Genomic DNA, 16946 nt, shown 5'->3' on the forward strand with positions numbered 1-16946 from the left:
AGGAACATAGGTCTTAGAGCCAAAAATTAGGCTCCTTACTGTCCCTCTGCTCCTTACTGCTTAAAAGCTGGTATATATTATTGACCATTTAGCGAAGTCTTACCAAATGATCAAAAACTCCTTTTAAAGAGATGACTATTTTTCTTCCATAGTTTCTTTTTCTTCTGGACCCACTACATTACAAGGCTAGTATATGGGCTTAGTTTATATGTATGTGATTTCATATGAATACAAGGTATCAAATTTTTTACTTTCTCAATGGTTGGGAGTAGGGTGAAAGGAGTAAGAGAATTCATAACTGGAAACAAAAATTTAATATAAGAATAGCTTAGATGCATGAAATTATTGTCATGATATAAATATATAAATTATGTTAATGTAATCTGAAATCCAAGAGACCAATAAGATGATCTCCAAGGTCCCTTCCACCTCTAAAATGTGACAATATCATTGTATTTTATCTTTGTTCTATTCAATTATATCTACTCCTGAGTCTAATTGTCCAGTTTGTTCCTAATCTGTTTTACTTGTATTACATTTTCTCATATTGATCAACAATGAAACTGATTTAAAGCGTGATATTGGAGATATCCAAGACTCTTAGAGTTCAGAGAGAACTCCTGACACCCTCTGGCTCCAGAAATGTCCTCTAGGTTATAGCGGATTCACCAAAAGAAACATCCAACAACAACAACAAATCCCTGTTTGTGGTGTTTGAATCTAAGAATGTGATTTGAACTTCACTTTATTTTACTTCAAGTTGTAAACTGTTTATTGATGAAAAAATTAAAGTGATGGAAAGTTTACAACTTGAAATGAAATGAAATTTAATTTACATTCCTGGATTCCAACTTCACTGTTTTGGAAGGTGATCATTTCTTTGTATGTTTGTTTGAGTTCATTCAGTGATAGGAGGCAGTTTAGTTAAGAGGAAAAAATAATTTCTTGGATATTTCTAGACCTGGTCTCAGAGCCTAGCCTTTTAGCTAGCCAGCCTCATGACTGTGTATGAGCCACTTAGTTCTCAAGGACTCCATTGTCCTCATCTGTAGAATGAAGGGATTGAACCTGATGATCTTGAAGGTGTATTTCTGCTCTAGCACCTGATGAATCATTAAGAACATGGAAATAAGTGGCACCACTAAAGACACCTGGCTTACAAATATCCAATTTTTCTCCTTTTTTTTGGCAGAAACTGGACAGAGAACTGGAGAGGGAGTCTGGGGGATGTGGGCTGCTGGGCTGCTCAGAGAAGTCACTCAGTCTCTGGGTTTAGTTTTCTCATCTTTGAAAGAAGGATACCAGTTGTTGTTGCTCTGTAGCTAACAGGAAAGATGTGGCATAAGTGGCTTGAAGCCTTCAATTGTAATAATGGACCACTTTCTTGCCTGCTATTTCAAGTATTTTAAGTGTAAGTCTTTTCTTACTGTTCTGATTGTGTACTTTTTGAATGTAGGATTCATATCTACCAAGAAAAGAAGAGTAAAAATGTCAAAGGAGGGAGATTTACCTAGCGCTCGCAAGAGATAAAGCTATTAGCTTAACACTGAAAAAGGAATGAAATGCACTTTGGTTTGTCCAGGTTACTGGTCATGCTGAACCACAGCTAAAACATAATAATACTACTCCTAACAATAAATATATTATTATGTTATAATTACTGTAAAAATGTTAGCTGTAATCATAGTTGTCAGTTGTTATTTATTATTGCTAATTATTTTAGCAAACATTCATAGGGCAATTGCTATGTGCCAGGCACTGTGCTAAAGACTTCATAATTATTATCTCATTTGAACCTTACAAGAATCCCAAGGAGCTAGGGGCTCTTATGATTCTCATTTTACAGAGGAGGAAACTGAAAATTATGGAAACTGTGACTATAGAACTTTGTTAGATTAAATTGAATAAGTGCACTGACAGATGTGTGCTCATGTGCACACACATGCATGCGCACAGACATACCCACCCACACACATGCATGCACGGGAGCACGCACACACGCACCCACACACACAGACACACATTCCTGTCTTTGCTAAGAACCTTCCATTCACTTGTCTTCACCCCAGCTTCCCAGGCAGCCTGACTGATGGGCTAAGCTGATCTCTGGCAGATAGAGCTCACCTGTACATTTGACATCAGGATCACCTATCTGTGAATAAGTGAGGAAGTCAACAGCTCATCTCCCTCCAGACAAGAAGAGAAGCTTCTCCTTCTGTGCTACTTGGCAAAAGGAAAGGGTTGTTTTACTTCTTCTTTGCTTGGGAAAACTATTTGGTCTGGATCTAGGATACCATTGCCACAGCAAGCAAGAATTAGTGATTGCTATCTTCTATTAAACCGTACGCAAGAGGAAATGGTGATATGAAGGGGAAATGGTCCAGCCAAGGGAACATAATATTGTGGGTATCCAGAGGGAATAGTGCATCTCTTAAAAATAATTGCTAGCATTTGTGTAGTGCTTTAAAGTTTGCAAAGGAAGCACTTCAAACAAATTATTTGTGTGAATTGTATCTTTACATGTACCCTGTGAGATAAGTGCTATTAATATCCCAGTTTACAAATGTGGGGAAACAGACCAAGAGACATTGAGTGACCTGCCTAGGGTGAATAAACTACTAAGTGGCTGAGGTAGGATTTGAACTCAGGTCTTCCTGACTTGGTCCAGCACTGCAGCCTCCACACCATCTAGGAGCCTTATGTGGGAGGAAAAGAAGATTGGTGTGGGAAGGGATGATTGTCTATCTATGACTATGGTCTACCTCTTGCTAGAGCACAGAGATTCTGCTGTCTCCTCATCTCCCTTGAGGCAAAAACACTAGGGAAGCTGAATCCATTGTTTCCAAAGTGGGAAAAGAGACCTTCAAATGGCCCTCTGATTTTGCTGTAACTGAGATATCTTTCTTGTTACTGAAGGAGAAAACCTCCAGTCAGGTAAAGTAGGTCGAAATAGTAGGAAAGAGGAGCTTTATCCCAATTCCTCAGTGACCTCCAGTCCATCCAAAACCAATGGCTTTTTCTTATATACTTCTTTCCCTCCAGCACCAACACAATTATGCATATCTCTGCAAATAGACCCATGGCCAGTGCTTGAGCTCATAGGCAGATGTGTACCTTAGCATGCCTGACCCACTCATTTCATCTGGGAGTCTTTCAGAGTTCCTCAGATAATAACGATTCACATTTTAGTCTCATGGCCCATGGAGATGGAATTGACTCATCAGTCTGCTGTATTCTCTTCTAGATTGGTTTTATGTAACAGTGAGTAAATGTCTTCCTCCCTGACCACAGTCCTCTCTTTATTTTCACCTTCACCCCTGTCCCAACCAGGATCCAGCTATGAAGAGTGGAGTCCCTGGCAATTTCTCGATTGTGACAGTTTATTCTCCTAGGATTCAGAGTTCCCCCAGAGCTCCAGATTGCCCTCTTCTTGGTCTTCTTGCTCATCTATATGGTCATACTGGTGGGGAACATTGGAATGGCAGTCCTCATTAAGATAGACTTGCGGCTGCATACTCCAATGTATTTCTTCCTTAGAAGCTTGTCCTATTTAGACCTTTGCTACTCAACTGTCATTGCCCCCAAAACTTTGACAAATTTCTTATCCACAAGAAAGACAATTTCTTACAATGGCTGTGCCACTCAGTTTTTCTTCTTTGCTCTCTTTGTCACAGCTGAAGCCTTTCTTCTGGCTGTGATGGCCTATGACCGCTTCACAGCCATCTGCTCCCCACTTCTCTATCCTGTGCGCATGTCCCAACAGGTGTGTATCCAGCTTGTGGCTGGTTCCTACTTTTGTGGGTGCATCAATTCCATGGTTCAAACTGGCTTCACCTTCAGTTTACAGTTTTGTGAGAAGAACAGAATTGATCACTTCTTCTGTGATGTTTCAGCCCTGATGAAGATCTCCTGTGTGGACACCTTTGTAAATGAGATTGTGCTATTTATACTTTCTGCAGTCATCATTATAACCACGAGCCTGGTGATCCTGGTCTCCTATTCTTACATCCTCACCACTGTCCTGAAGATCCCCTCAACTCAGGGCAGACGCAAAACTTTCTCCACCTGTGGGTCTCACATTCTGTGGTGAGTTTGTTCTATGGGACAGTGTTCTTCATGTATGCACAGCCTGGGGCCCTCTCATCTCCAGAGAAAAGCAAGGTCGTAGCTGTGTTCTACACACTTGTTATCCCCATGTTCAACCCTCTGATCTACAGCCTAAGGAATAGGGATGTGAAGGAGTCTGTGAAAAGAATCATGGGTAAGAAAAGGTCCTCTCAGTGACCTCCACAGAATAGGAAGTAATGGACAAATCTGGTCTTGTAGGGGACTTGAATTTGTTTGGTCATATGAACAAAGTGAAATGTTGAAAACAAAGTCATGTAAACTCAGATATCCATCTACCTACCTTCTTCTGCCTATTTACATATGCATGAATCTATATATTCCTCTACCTTTTTACATCTCTCTGTCTATATGTCTATCAATCAATCTCTATTTGTTCATTCATTCATTTATTCATTTGTTTGTATTTGAGCCAATCTATGTTTTCTTTGGTTTGAGGAATTCCTTTCCTCAATGCATATTAGCATCTCTTTACTAATTTTATCATCTTAGAGAGTTGTGGGGAAAGGGGGTTAGGGCAGTATGAAGAGGTTAAGTGACTTGTTCACAGTATACACCTAGGACTTGGAAGAAGCAAGACTTGAACCCAGGTCTTTCTGACTTTCTGATCCATGACACCATGTGACCTCTCAGAGACATTTGTCTAAGACCTACCTACAAAATCACTCTCAAGTGACAGAACAAATACGAAGAGCTCTTTCATATTCATGGAAAATAAGAAATGACAGTTCTTTACATAAATATGATGTATGTTATTTTTTGTTGTTTTTCTATTAGGTTTCACTGAAAGAGACCATTATTATGTTGATATTAAAAGTTGCTTTTGATATCGATGTGGTGCTTTTATTTTGAAGATCATGATGAGTTTATGTGGGGGTCTAAATACAGAGTCATAAACTCTTTGAGGGCGGGGACTATGTTTTATGCATACTTTCAACCTCTTCAGTGCCTTTGACAGAGTTTTACCATTGCTACTAACAAATGTTGGTTGGATATAATCTGTGCCATAGGTTCTAGTAACATGGAATCCAGTCCCCTCATTTTATAGATGAAGAAGCTGAGTATCATAGCTCTAGAACTTGGAGGGAATTCAGAGGTTCTCTAGTCCAATCACCTTAGAAAGTGAGACCCAAGGAAATTAAGTGATTTGTCCAAGATCATACAAGTAGAAAAACTGGGTTTGGGCTGTGCCTTCTGATCTACTGCTATGTTTATACCATGCTACTTACCTGGGAAAAATGCTGAAAAAATTTAATTTATGACAGATGAGAACAAGCATTTATGAAGTGCTTACTGTGTGCCAGGAAGTGTGCTAAGTGCTTTGCAGATATCTCTTTTGATCCTCACAACAACTCTAAGAGGGAGGTGTTTTTATGATCTTCATCTTGTAGTTGAGAAAACTGAGGCAGACAGAAGTTTTTTTTTTGAGTTTAAATCAGTGTTTATTTAAAAATTTTAGTTTTCAGCATTAATTTTCACAAGAGTTTGAATTACAAATTTTCTTCCCATTATTTCTATCCTTTCCCCACTCCAAGATGGCGTATATTCTGATTGCCCTGTTCCGCAGTCAGCCCTCCCTTCTGTCAACCCACTCCCCCCATGACCTTTTTCCTTACTTTCTTGTAGGGCAAGATAGATGTTTATGCCCCATTGTCTGTATATCTTATTTCCTAGTTGCATGCAAAAACTTTTTTTTGAACATCTTCTTTTAGAACTTTGAGTTCCAAATTCTCTCCCCTTTTCCCTCCCCACCCACCCTCCCTAAGAAGGCAAGCCATTCAACATAGACCACATGTGTATCATTACGCAAAACCTTTCCACAATACTCATGTTGTGAAAGATTAACTATGTTTTGCACCCTCCTATCCTATCCCCCTTTATTGAATTTTCTCCCTTGACCATGTACCTTTCCAGAAGTGTTTGCTTTTGACTACCTCCTTCCCCTATCTGCCCTCCCTTCTGTTGTCCCCCTTTTTTATCTCCTTCCTCTTGCTTTCCTGTGGGGTAAGATTCTCAATTGAGTGTGTATGTTATTCCCTCCCCAGGTCAAATCCGATGAGAGCAACATTCACTCATTCCCCCTCACCTGCCCCCTCTTCCCTTCCAAAAGACCTGCTATTTCTTGCCACTTTTATGTGAGACGATTTACCCCATTCTTTCTCTCCCTTTCTCCCTCTCTCAGTATATTCCTCTCTCATCCCTTAATTTGATTTTAGTTTTTTAGATATCATCCCTTCATATTTAACTCACTCTGTGCCCTCTGTCTATATATATGTATATTCCCTTCAGCTACCCTAATACTGAGGTCTCATGAATTACACACATCATCTTTCCATGTAGGAATATAAACAAAACAGTTCAACTTTAGTAAGTCCCTTGGGATTTCTCTTTCTTGTTTACCTTTTCATGATTCTCTTGATTCTTGTGTTTGAAAGTCAAATTTTCTATTCAGCTCTGGTCTTTTCACTGAGAAAGCTTGAAAGTCCTCTATTTTGTTGAAAATCCATATTTTGCCTTGGAGCATGATACTCAGTTTTGCTGGGTAGGTGATTCGTGGTTTTAAGGCTATCTCCATTGACCTCCAGAATATCGTATTCCAAGCCCTTTGATCTCTTAATTTAGAACTGCTAGATCTTGGGTTATTCTGATTGTCTTTCCACAATACTCAAATTGTTTCTTTCTGGCTGCTTGCAATATTTTCTCCTTGATCTGGGAGCTCTGGAATTTGGTGACAATATTCCTAGGAAATTTCTTTTTGGGGTCTATTTGTGGAGGCAATCTGTGGATTCTTTCAATTTCTATTTTGCCCTGTGGCTCTAGAATATCAGGGCAGTTCTCCTTGATAATTTCTTGAAAGATGATATCTAGTCTCTTTTTTTTTGATCATGGCTTTCAGGTAGCCCAATAATTTTTAAAGTATCTCTCCTGTATCTATTTTCCAGGTCACTGGTTTTTCCAATGAGATATTTCACATTGTCTTCCACTTTTTCATTCCCTTGGTTCTGTTTTATAATATCTTGATTTCTCATAAAGTCACTAGCTTCTACTTGCTCCAATCTAATTTTTAAGGTAGTATTTTCTTCAGTGGTCTTTTGGACCTCCTTTTCCATTTGGCTAATTCTGCCTTTCAAGGCATTCTTCTCCTCATTGGCTTTTTGGAGCTCTTTTGACGTTTGAGTTAGTCTATTTTTTAAGGTGTTGTTTTCTTCAGTGTATTTTTCAGTACTTTTTTGTGTCTCCTTTAGCAAGTCATTGACTTGTTTTTCATGGTTTTCTCGCATCCTTCCCATTTCTCTTCCCAATTTTTCCTCTACTTCTCTAACTTGCTTTTCCAAAGCCTTTTTGAGCTCTTCCATGGCCTGAGACCAGTTCCTGTTTTTCTTGGAGGTTTTGTTGTAGGCTCTTTGACTTTGTTGACTTCTTTAGGCTGTATGTTTTGGTCTTCTTTGTCACCAAAGAAGGGATGCAAAGTCTGAGACTGAATCTGGGTGAGTTTTCGCTGCCTGGCCATGTTCCCAGCCATCTTACTTGACCCTTGAGTTTTTCAGCGGAGTATGACTGCTTGTAGAGTAAGGAGTACTATGTTCCAAGCTTGGGGGGATGTGCTGTTGATTTCAGAACTATTACAGCCAGCTCTGCCACACCAGCACTCCTCCTTCCCCAAGAACCCCCAACCTGGACTGGACTTAGGTCTTCAGCAGGCTCTGCACTCCTGCTCTGATCTGCCACTTAATTCCTCCCACCAGGTGGGCCTGGGGCCAGAAGCAACTGCAGCTCTAGTTCTGTAGCTGCCCCACCTCCGCTGCCCCCAAGGTGGTGGTTGAACCACGAACTCCTTCCACTCTCCTCAGCTTTTCCCACTAACCTTCTCTGTTGTCTTTGGTGTTTGTGGGTTGAGAAGTCTGGAAACTGCCACAGCTCACTGATTCAGGGCGCTAGGGCCCGCTCCACCCAGCTGCTGGGCTATGCTCCACTCCGTTCAGCTGCCAGCTCCGTGTGGGATAGACCTTACCCAGAGACCATCCAGGCTGTCCTGGGCTGGAGGCCTGCTTCCCTCTGCTATTTTGTGGGTTCTGCAGTTCTAGAATTGGTTCAGAGCCATTTTTTATAGGTTTTTGGAGGGACTTGGCGGGGAGCTCATGCTAGTCCCTGCTTTCCAGCTGCCAACTTGGCTCCACCCAGAAGAGACAGAAAGCCATTTATTAATGACCAAACTTTGGCCCCTTAGAAGAGGTGATGAAATAGACATCCCTCCATTGCAGAAGCAGAGGATTATGGGTGTGAAATGATACATAAACCATCAGACACAGTTGCTATATTGGCTGCTTTTGGTGAAGTTTTTTCTCTTTTAAATAATAGTTTCAAAGGTTAAGGGAGGGGAAGGGTGTATCCATATATGAACGTCATGTAAAAAGAAAAGATTGATATGTTTTTTTTTAAATTAAGATTTTTTAATTGATATGTTTTTTTAAAGCAAAGGAAAGAGAGCATTTGCAGATGGAAAAATCTTTAATAATCAACATATTCTTGTATATGTTTTGAAAAGGGAACTATGGAAGTTTATTGAGGATATGTGGGGCTCATAACTTGGGAAAATTGCCTCAGCAACTTTGTGAAGGATGGATTGGTGTGGGGAGACAATTTGGAAACTGTTGCCATAATCATGTGGTGACAGAGGCCTAAATTACAGGGAGATATATACAAGAGATGTTATACAGACACACACACACAAAACCTAGTACGTGACTGGGTATGTAGGGAGAGTGAAGATGACATTGAAGTTTCAGACAATGGATGACAGGAAAGGTGGTGCCCTCATTAAGAATAGTGGATTTGGGGGTGGGATGGGTGCAGAAAAGTTCTCCCTGTGATGGGTCCTGCCCCTGCCCCTGTTGCTGTTGCAATGCAGGTGCTTGTGGCTGCTGCTGCTGCTGTCAGACCCCCCACCATGAAGAGATAGGTGAGGAGCCCCCACCGTCAGCCATCCTGCTGGATCATTGCTATTTCTCTTAGATCATCTTTAGACATTTTACATCCCTCGAGAAGACGTCAAATGTTATTACCTCTTCACCCAGCATTCTTTCCCATCCAGAAAGACTGTTGGTGACTTTAGAGGAGGATGGAAGACAACCTGAGAATATGACATCTTTATGTGGACTCTTCGCCCACCAACCTCCGCAGTAAATTTTCTTTATAGCAACAAGTGCAGTTTAAAGCTTCTTACCTACCTAAGGACAATGGTGTTTTCTGGGGAGAGGGCAGGGAGGGGGCCATTGTCCCTTTCCAGTTCCATCCAGAAAGTGAGGAGGACATTTTGGTGGTCACCCTTAAAGGAGAAATGGAGGAGATTGAGCAGCTCAACCAGGAGCTGCACCAACAGAAACAGAAGCTGAGAGACACCTGTGTAAGTGTCCGGATACAGAACTCAGACATGCATGGTGAACTCCAAAAGGCTCAGGAACTGCAGGAGAGACTAGAGTTGCTGATGGATATCACTAAGATGTTAGAGCGAGGGTCAGTGGCCTGAAGGAAGAGAAGGAGGGTCTCAAAATACAGAAGGGCTGTGGGGCGACAGAACCAGTGTGGCTTCAAGTGGAGAACCAGAATGTGTCCTCAGACAATGAGATAATGAGCGTCAGGCTGAAGAACCACCTTGATCACCTTGATCAGCTTCAGGTACAGATTTCAGTTCAAGAGAAAGAAATGGAGAAGCCGACTCAGGGACAACTGGCACAAAACATTAGCTGGAGCATTTGAGGAAGGAAAATGAACAGCTACTTCTATTTGACTCAACAGAGGGAGCAGTAGCAGAAGCTTGAATAGACGGTGGAGATGAAGCAAAAGGAGGCTGCATCAACCCAGAAGCATGAGGAGCTCAGGAACCAGGTCAGAGATCTGATAAAGAAGCTGGATGAGAACAAGTGTTTCTATCAGGAGCAAAAGAGGGAGAAGACAAGAGCAGAAGCAAAACAAGATCTCTTTTTTTGATTGCCCACCAATCTTTATTTTGCTTTCACAAAGACCCTCTGTTATGGAGCCACCCCATCCCCTAAGATATTCTTTACCCTCTGTTTCTCAAAGTGGACAGTCTGTGGTTCTATTTCCTCCACCATCTCTTAAGTGTGTGTGTGTGTGTGTGTGTGTGTGTGTGTGTGTGTGTGTGTGTGTAAAAGACCTATCTCAAACCGGAGGGTGCTTTTCTTTGTGTCTGTGTACAATATATGGGTGTCTAGACCCTCTTTGGTCTTTTGAGTCCATGGTTTCCAGAGGAGCCCAGATTCTGCCCATTTCCAACTCATGGAGTTGAGGTTGGGGGCACTGAGAGGCTTGAGTTCCTGGGGGACAGGGGCAGTTGCTTGAGGTTCAGAGTTCCATTGCCTCCCCACTATGGGAGTTTTGGTATACCTGGGAGCCCCCCAGTCTCAGCAGCTGAAGGGTTTCTGGGATTTGATTTCCTGGATATTGCTGGAGGAGTAGCTCTGAGTAGGGATTCAGGGCCAGCAGGAGGCTGGGACAAAGGACCCCAAGATCCTCAGTTGAGTGAAGAGAGTGTTCTAAAAGTCTGGTCACAGGTGGGGCTGGAGTGCTCATGGAGAAAGCCACTGATGGGCCATAGTAGGGGTGATCATTTTCTAGGCTGAGGTAGGAAAAATCAGAAGTCATATTCTCCTCAGACAGGAAATGCTTCTGAAGAGAGTCCTGATCCTCCTCCAGCAATGGACTGGTGTTCTGGGGCTGAATTCCTGTCTGGCCCCTGTGCTTCCCTGGGATATTTCTGGGCCCCAGCTGGGCAGCCCAGCTCCATGGGCAGCTGAAGGATCAGGGAGCTCTGGGGACCTTTGTGTAAGAGACACTCAGATCCTGCTGCCCTGGAACAGGGGCATAGGGAGCCTCCAGACTCCCATGGCTCCGCCACCAGTGCATGTGTCTGGAAAAAAAGATCTCTTGCAGAAGGAAAATGAGAAGCTACTGTGTTCTGTATGTTAGGATTCTGATTCTAGTCTGTTCTCTTACCCTACTCTTGTTTAAGAAGCCCTGGAAGAAAACACTGGATTTGTCTTTGGAAATCCTTATTCTGCTACCATGTACTGGACTGACCATTTAACTTGCTTGGAATTATGTAGGCTCTTCATTTTTTCCCATCATTTCCATTCCATGATCTAGCTACCTATTGTGAATTCAGCAAACTTTTAAAAGGTTTTAGAAGTATCTTATTCTTGCAAATGTAGGAAAAAGGTCCAAAATGGCCACACTATTACATGGGTTGCACACTACACTTGGTTCACCCTAAGTTGACATCCAATGTTGTTACTTTAACTATGTCTTAACTTTGAATACTTGAAGCATTCAAAAGTGCTAAAAATGAAATCTGCCACAGCATGACCTTTCTTTCTAATTTCTAAATTCTGAAACGATTTATATAACACACTAACTTTCCACATTATACTTTGCATAGTAGAATAATAAATTACTAAAATTCATAAAAAGAATAATGAGTCAAGAAAAGGTCAAAGCCTGAAATTACTAAAGTCCTTTCCTCTGCGGATGGTGTCCTGACAACCTGTGTTTGAGATATTTGTGACCTTCATCCTTTTGGATTAGTCTCTGTGTTAGCTCAGGTTTTATTAGTTTGTAACCTTTTCCTTTAAGAGGCTCAGTGAGACAGCCCCAGAATGAGACTGCTCCAACTTTGTGTACCAGAGCCTGACTTGGGCACTAAAGTGATCAGCCCTCTGTGTTGCCTAACTCCTGTTGAATTGGTCAAGCCAAGATGAAGATAGACCAAATGAATTTGTTCTCAATTCTAGCCCTGCATCTACAAGTCATTCAAAGGGCCAGGAATTTTCTTCTGTTCATTAACCCTTTTTCTCCAACTAGTGGCTTTAATTGGTCACATTTAGCAAAGCAGAGAACTGATGCATCCAGGCTGCAGTCTGGCCATGTGAATTGTCTTTACCCAAACTCTTTCTTTCTCATAGAAGTAACCTTTCCTGAAATTACTAAGAGTTCTGTGATTTTGAGCACATGAAATCTTCTCGTGAGATACCTTCAGCTTTACTGGCTGTCACTTCCTAGTTTGGGACCTTTACTATGTAAATATATAACCCTTGCTGTGATGGCCTTTCATAGTGAGTACTTAGAAGACAATGGTTTGGAACTATTTCCTTAGCATCAGGGGGGTTTAAATTGTTTTGGTTAAGCAAGAATAATGGATAATTAAAATTCTGTTAATCACTTGATTGCTGAAAAAAAATAAAATCTCTATATCTATTGAAAAAAAGAATAGTGGATTTGGGGAAAATGGTTATGAGATATGAGAAATGGGATATCAGTAAGTCTGGAAAACATCGAATGATAAAACTAAGACACCTGTTTAAATAATCAAAATAAATCAAAATAGAAAAAAATGAGTTCCCTATCTCATGAGGCTCAGAGAGTTTGACTGTCTCACAGGGCCAAACATAGGTCTGCTAATTGAGCTCATCGGTGGAAATGAGGAACATAGGTCTTAGAACCACAAATTAGGCTCCTTGCTGTCCCTCTGCTCCTTACTGCTTAAAAGCTGGGATATATTATTGACCATTTATTGAACTCTTACCAAATCATCAAAAGCTCCTTTTAAAGAGATAAATATTTTTCTTCCATAGTTTCTTTTTCTTCTGGACCCACTACATTACAAGGCTAGTATATGGGTTTAGTTTATATGTATGTGATTTCATATGAATACAAGGTATCATATTTTTTACTTTCTCATTGGTTGGGAGTGGGGTGAAAGGAGTAAGAGAATTCATAACTGGAAACAAAAATTTAATATAAGAATAGCTTAGATGCATGAAACTATTATCATGATATAAATATATAAATTATATTAATGTAATCTGAAATCCAAGAGACCAATAAGATGATCTCCAAGGTCCCTTCCACCTCTAAAATGTGACAATATCATTGTATTTTATCTTGGTTCTATTCAATTATATCTACTCCTGAGTCTAATTGTCCAGTTTGTTCCTAATCTGTTTTACTTGTATTACATTTTCTCATATTGATCAACAATGAAACTGATTTAAAGCGTGATATTGGAGATATCCAAGACTCTTAGAGTTCAGAGAGAACTCCTGACACCCTCTGGCTCCAGAAATGTCCTCTAGGTTATAGCGGATTCACCAAAAGAAACATCCAACAACAACAACAACAAATCCCTGTTTGTGGTGTTTGAATCTAAGAATGCGATTTGAACTTCACTTTATTTTACTTCAAGTTGTAAACTGTTTATTGATGAAAAAATTAAAGTGATGGAAAGTTTACAATTTGAAATGAAATGAAATTTAATTTACATTCCTGGATTCCAACTTCACTGTTTTGGAAGGTGATCATTTCTTTGTATGTTTGTTTGAGTTCATTCAGTGATAGGAGGCAGTTTAGTTAAGAGGAAAAAATAATTTCTTGGATATTTCTAGACCTGGTCTCAGAGCCTAGCCTTTTAGCTAGCCAGCCTCATGACTGTGTATGAGCCACTTAGTTCTCAAGGACTCCATTGTCCTCATCTGTAGAATGAAGGGATTGAACCTGATGATCTTGAAGGTGTATTTCTGCTCTAGCACCTGATGAATCATTAAGAACATGGAAATAAGTGGCACCACTAAAGACACCTGGCTTACAAATATCCAATTTTTCTCCTTTTTTTGGCAGAAACTGGACAGAGAACTGGAGAGGGAGTCTGGGGGATGTGGGCTGCTGGGCTGCTCAGAGAAGTCACTCAGTCTCTGGGTTTAGTTTTCTCATCTTTGAAAGAAGGATACCAGTTGTTGCTGCCCTGTAGCTAACAGGAAAGATGCCCCATAAGTGGCCTGAGGCCTTCAATTGTAATAATGGACCACTTTATTGCCTGCTATTTTTATTACATCAACTGTTTTAAATGTAAGTCTTTTCTTACTGTTCTGATTGTGTACTTTTTGAATGTAGGATTTATACCTACCAAGAAAAGAAGAGTAAAAATGTCAAAGGAGGGAGATTTATCTAAGAAACCTCAAGATGTAAAGCTATTAGCTTAACACTGATAAAGGAATGAAATGCACTGTGTTGTGTACAGGTTACTGATTGTGCTGAAGCACGGCTAAAACGTAATAATACTACTCCTAACAATAAATATATTATTATTTATTATGTTATAATTACTGTAAAAATGTTAGCTGTAATCATAGTTGTCAGTTGTTATTTATTATTGCTAATTATTTTAGCAAACATTCATAGGGTAATTGCTATGTGCCAGGCACTGTGCTAAAGACTTCATAATTATTATCTCATTTGATCCTTACAAGAATCCCAAGGAGCTAGGGGCTCTTATGATTCTCATTTTACAGAGGAGGAAATTGAAAATTATGGAAACTGTGACTATAGCACTTTGTTAGATTAAATTGAATAAGTGCACTCACAGATATGTGTGCTCATGTGCACACACATGCACGTGCACAGACATACCCACCCACACACATGCATGCATGGGCGTGTGCGCGCGCACACACACACACACACACACACACACACACACACACACACATTCCTATCTTTACTAAGAACCTTGTGTTTACTTGTCTTCACCCCAGCTTCCCAGGCAGACTGGCTGATGGGCTAAGCTGACCTCTGGAAGATAGAGCTCACCTGTACATTTGAGATCAGGATCATCTATCTGAATAAATGAAGAAGTCAACAACATATCTCCCTCTGGACAAGAAGAGAAACTTCTCCTTCTGAGCTACTTGGCAAAAGGAAAGGGTTGTTTTTCTTCTTCTTTGCTTGGGGACTCTATTTGGTCTGGATCCAGGATACCACTGCCCCAGTAAGCAAGAATTAGTGATTGCTATTCTCTATTAAACCTTATGCAAGAGAAAATGGTGATATGAAGGGGAAATGGTCCAGCAAAGGGAGCATAATATTGTGGGTATCCAGGGGGAATAGTGCATCTCTTAAAAAATAATTGCTAGCATTTGTGTAGTGCTTTAAAGTTTGCAAAGGAAGCACTTCAAACAAATTATTTGCGTGAAGTGTATCTTTACATGTACCCTGTGAGATAAGTGCTATTAATATCCCAGTTTACAAATGTGGGGAAACAGACCAAGAGACATTGAGTGACCTGCCTAGGGTCAAAAAACTACTAAGTGGCTGAGGTAAGATTTGAACCCAGGTCTTCCTGACTTGGTCCAGCACTGCAGCCTCCACGCCATGTGGGAGCCTTATAAGGCAGGAAAAGAAGATTGGTGTGGGAAGGGATGATTGTCTATCTATGACTATGGTCTACCTCTTGCTAGAGCACAGAGATTCTGCTGTCTCCTCATCTCCCTTGAGGCAAAAACACTAGGGAAGCTGAATCCATTGTTTCCAAAGTAGGAAAAGAGACCTTCAACTGGCCCTCTGATTTTGCTGTAACTGAGATATCTTTCTTGTTACTGAAGGAGAAAGCCTCTAATCAGGTAAAGTAGGTCCAAATAGTAGGAAAGAGGAGCTTTATCCCAATTCCTCAGTGACCTCTGGTCCATCCAAAACCAATGGCTTTTTCTTATATACCTCTTTCCCTCTAGCACCAACACAAATATGCATATCTCTGCAAATAGACCCATGGCCAGTGCTTGAGCTCATAGGCAGATGTGTACCTTAGCATGCCTGACCCACTCATTTCATCTGGGAGCCTTTCAGAGTTTCTCTGATAATAACGATTCACATTTTAGTCTCATGGCCCATGGAGATGGAATTGACTCATCAGTCTGCTGTATTCTCTTCTAGATTGGTTTTATGTAACAGTGAGTAAATGTCTTCCTCCCTGACCACAGTCCTCTCTTTATTTTCACCTTCACCCCTGTCCCAACCAGGATCCAGCTATGAAGAGTGGAGTCCCTGGCAATTTCTCCATTGTGACAGAGTTTATTCTCCTAGGATTCAGAGTTCCCCCAGAATTCCAGATCATCCTCTTCTTGGTCTTCTTGCTCATCTATATGGTCATACTGGTGGGGAACACTGGAATGACAGTCCTCATTAAGATAGACTCGCAGCTGCATACTCCAATGTATTTCTTCCTTAGAAACTTGTCCTATTTAGACCTTTGCTACTCAACTGTCATTGCCCCCAAAACTTTGACAAATTTCTTATCCACAAGAAAGACAATTTCTTATAATGCCTGTGCCACTCAGTTTTTCTTCTTTGCTCTCTTTGTCACAGCTGAAGCCTTTCTTCTGGCTGTGATGGCCTATGACCGCTTCACAGCCATCTGCTCCCCACTTCTCTATCCTGTGCGCATGTCCCAGCAGGTGTGTATCCAGCTTGTGGCTGGTTCCTACTTTTGTGGGTGCATCAATTCCATGGTTCACACTGGCTTCACCTTCAGTTTACAGTTTTGTGGGGAGAACAGAATTGATCACTTCTTCTGTGATGTTTCAGCCCTGATCAAGATCTCCTGTGTGGATACCTTTGTAAATAAGATTGTGCTGTTTATACTTTCTGCAGTCATCATTATAACCACGAGCCTGGTGATCCTGGTCTCCTATTCTTACATCCTCACCACTGTCCTGAAGATCCCCTCAACTCAGGGCAGACGCAAAACTTTCTCCACCTGTGGGTCTCACATTGCTGTGGTGAGTTTGTTCTATGGGACAGTGTTCTTCATGTATGCACAGCCTGGGGCCCTCTCATCTCCAGAGAAAAGCAAGGTCGTAGCTATATTCTACACACTTGTCATCCCCATGTTCAACCCTCTGATCTATAGCCTGAGGAATAGGGATGTGAAGGAGTCTGTGAAAAGAATCATGGGTAAGAAAAGGTCCTCTCAGTGA

At 41.0% G+C, this 16946-nt stretch overlaps 2 protein-coding genes and 1 pseudogene across 2 annotated transcripts; 2 read left to right on the forward strand and 1 right to left on the reverse strand.

Annotated features, from left to right (window-relative positions):
- Positions 1 to 1122: 1122 nt before the first annotated feature.
- Positions 1123 to 4284, forward strand: LOC118858800 (olfactory receptor 12-like). The gene is given in 3 exon segments (XM_036769434.1): positions 1123 to 1162; positions 3378 to 4079; positions 4082 to 4284. Coding segments are annotated over 3 exon segments (945 nt in total).
- Positions 4285 to 10488: 6204 nt separating this feature from the next.
- LOC118857858 lies at positions 10489 to 14792 on the reverse strand (annotated as a pseudogene).
- Positions 14793 to 15998: 1206 nt separating this feature from the next.
- On the forward strand, positions 15999 to 16946 carry LOC118855839 (olfactory receptor 12-like). Its single transcript, XM_036765858.1, has one exon. The coding sequence runs from the start codon at positions 15999 to 16001 to the stop codon at positions 16944 to 16946; it is 948 nt and encodes a 315-aa protein (XP_036621753.1).

The sequence above is a fragment of the Trichosurus vulpecula genome, chromosome 7 (assembly GCF_011100635.1).
Source record: "Trichosurus vulpecula isolate mTriVul1 chromosome 7, mTriVul1.pri, whole genome shotgun sequence".
NCBI lineage: Eukaryota > Metazoa > Chordata > Mammalia > Diprotodontia > Phalangeridae > Trichosurus > Trichosurus vulpecula.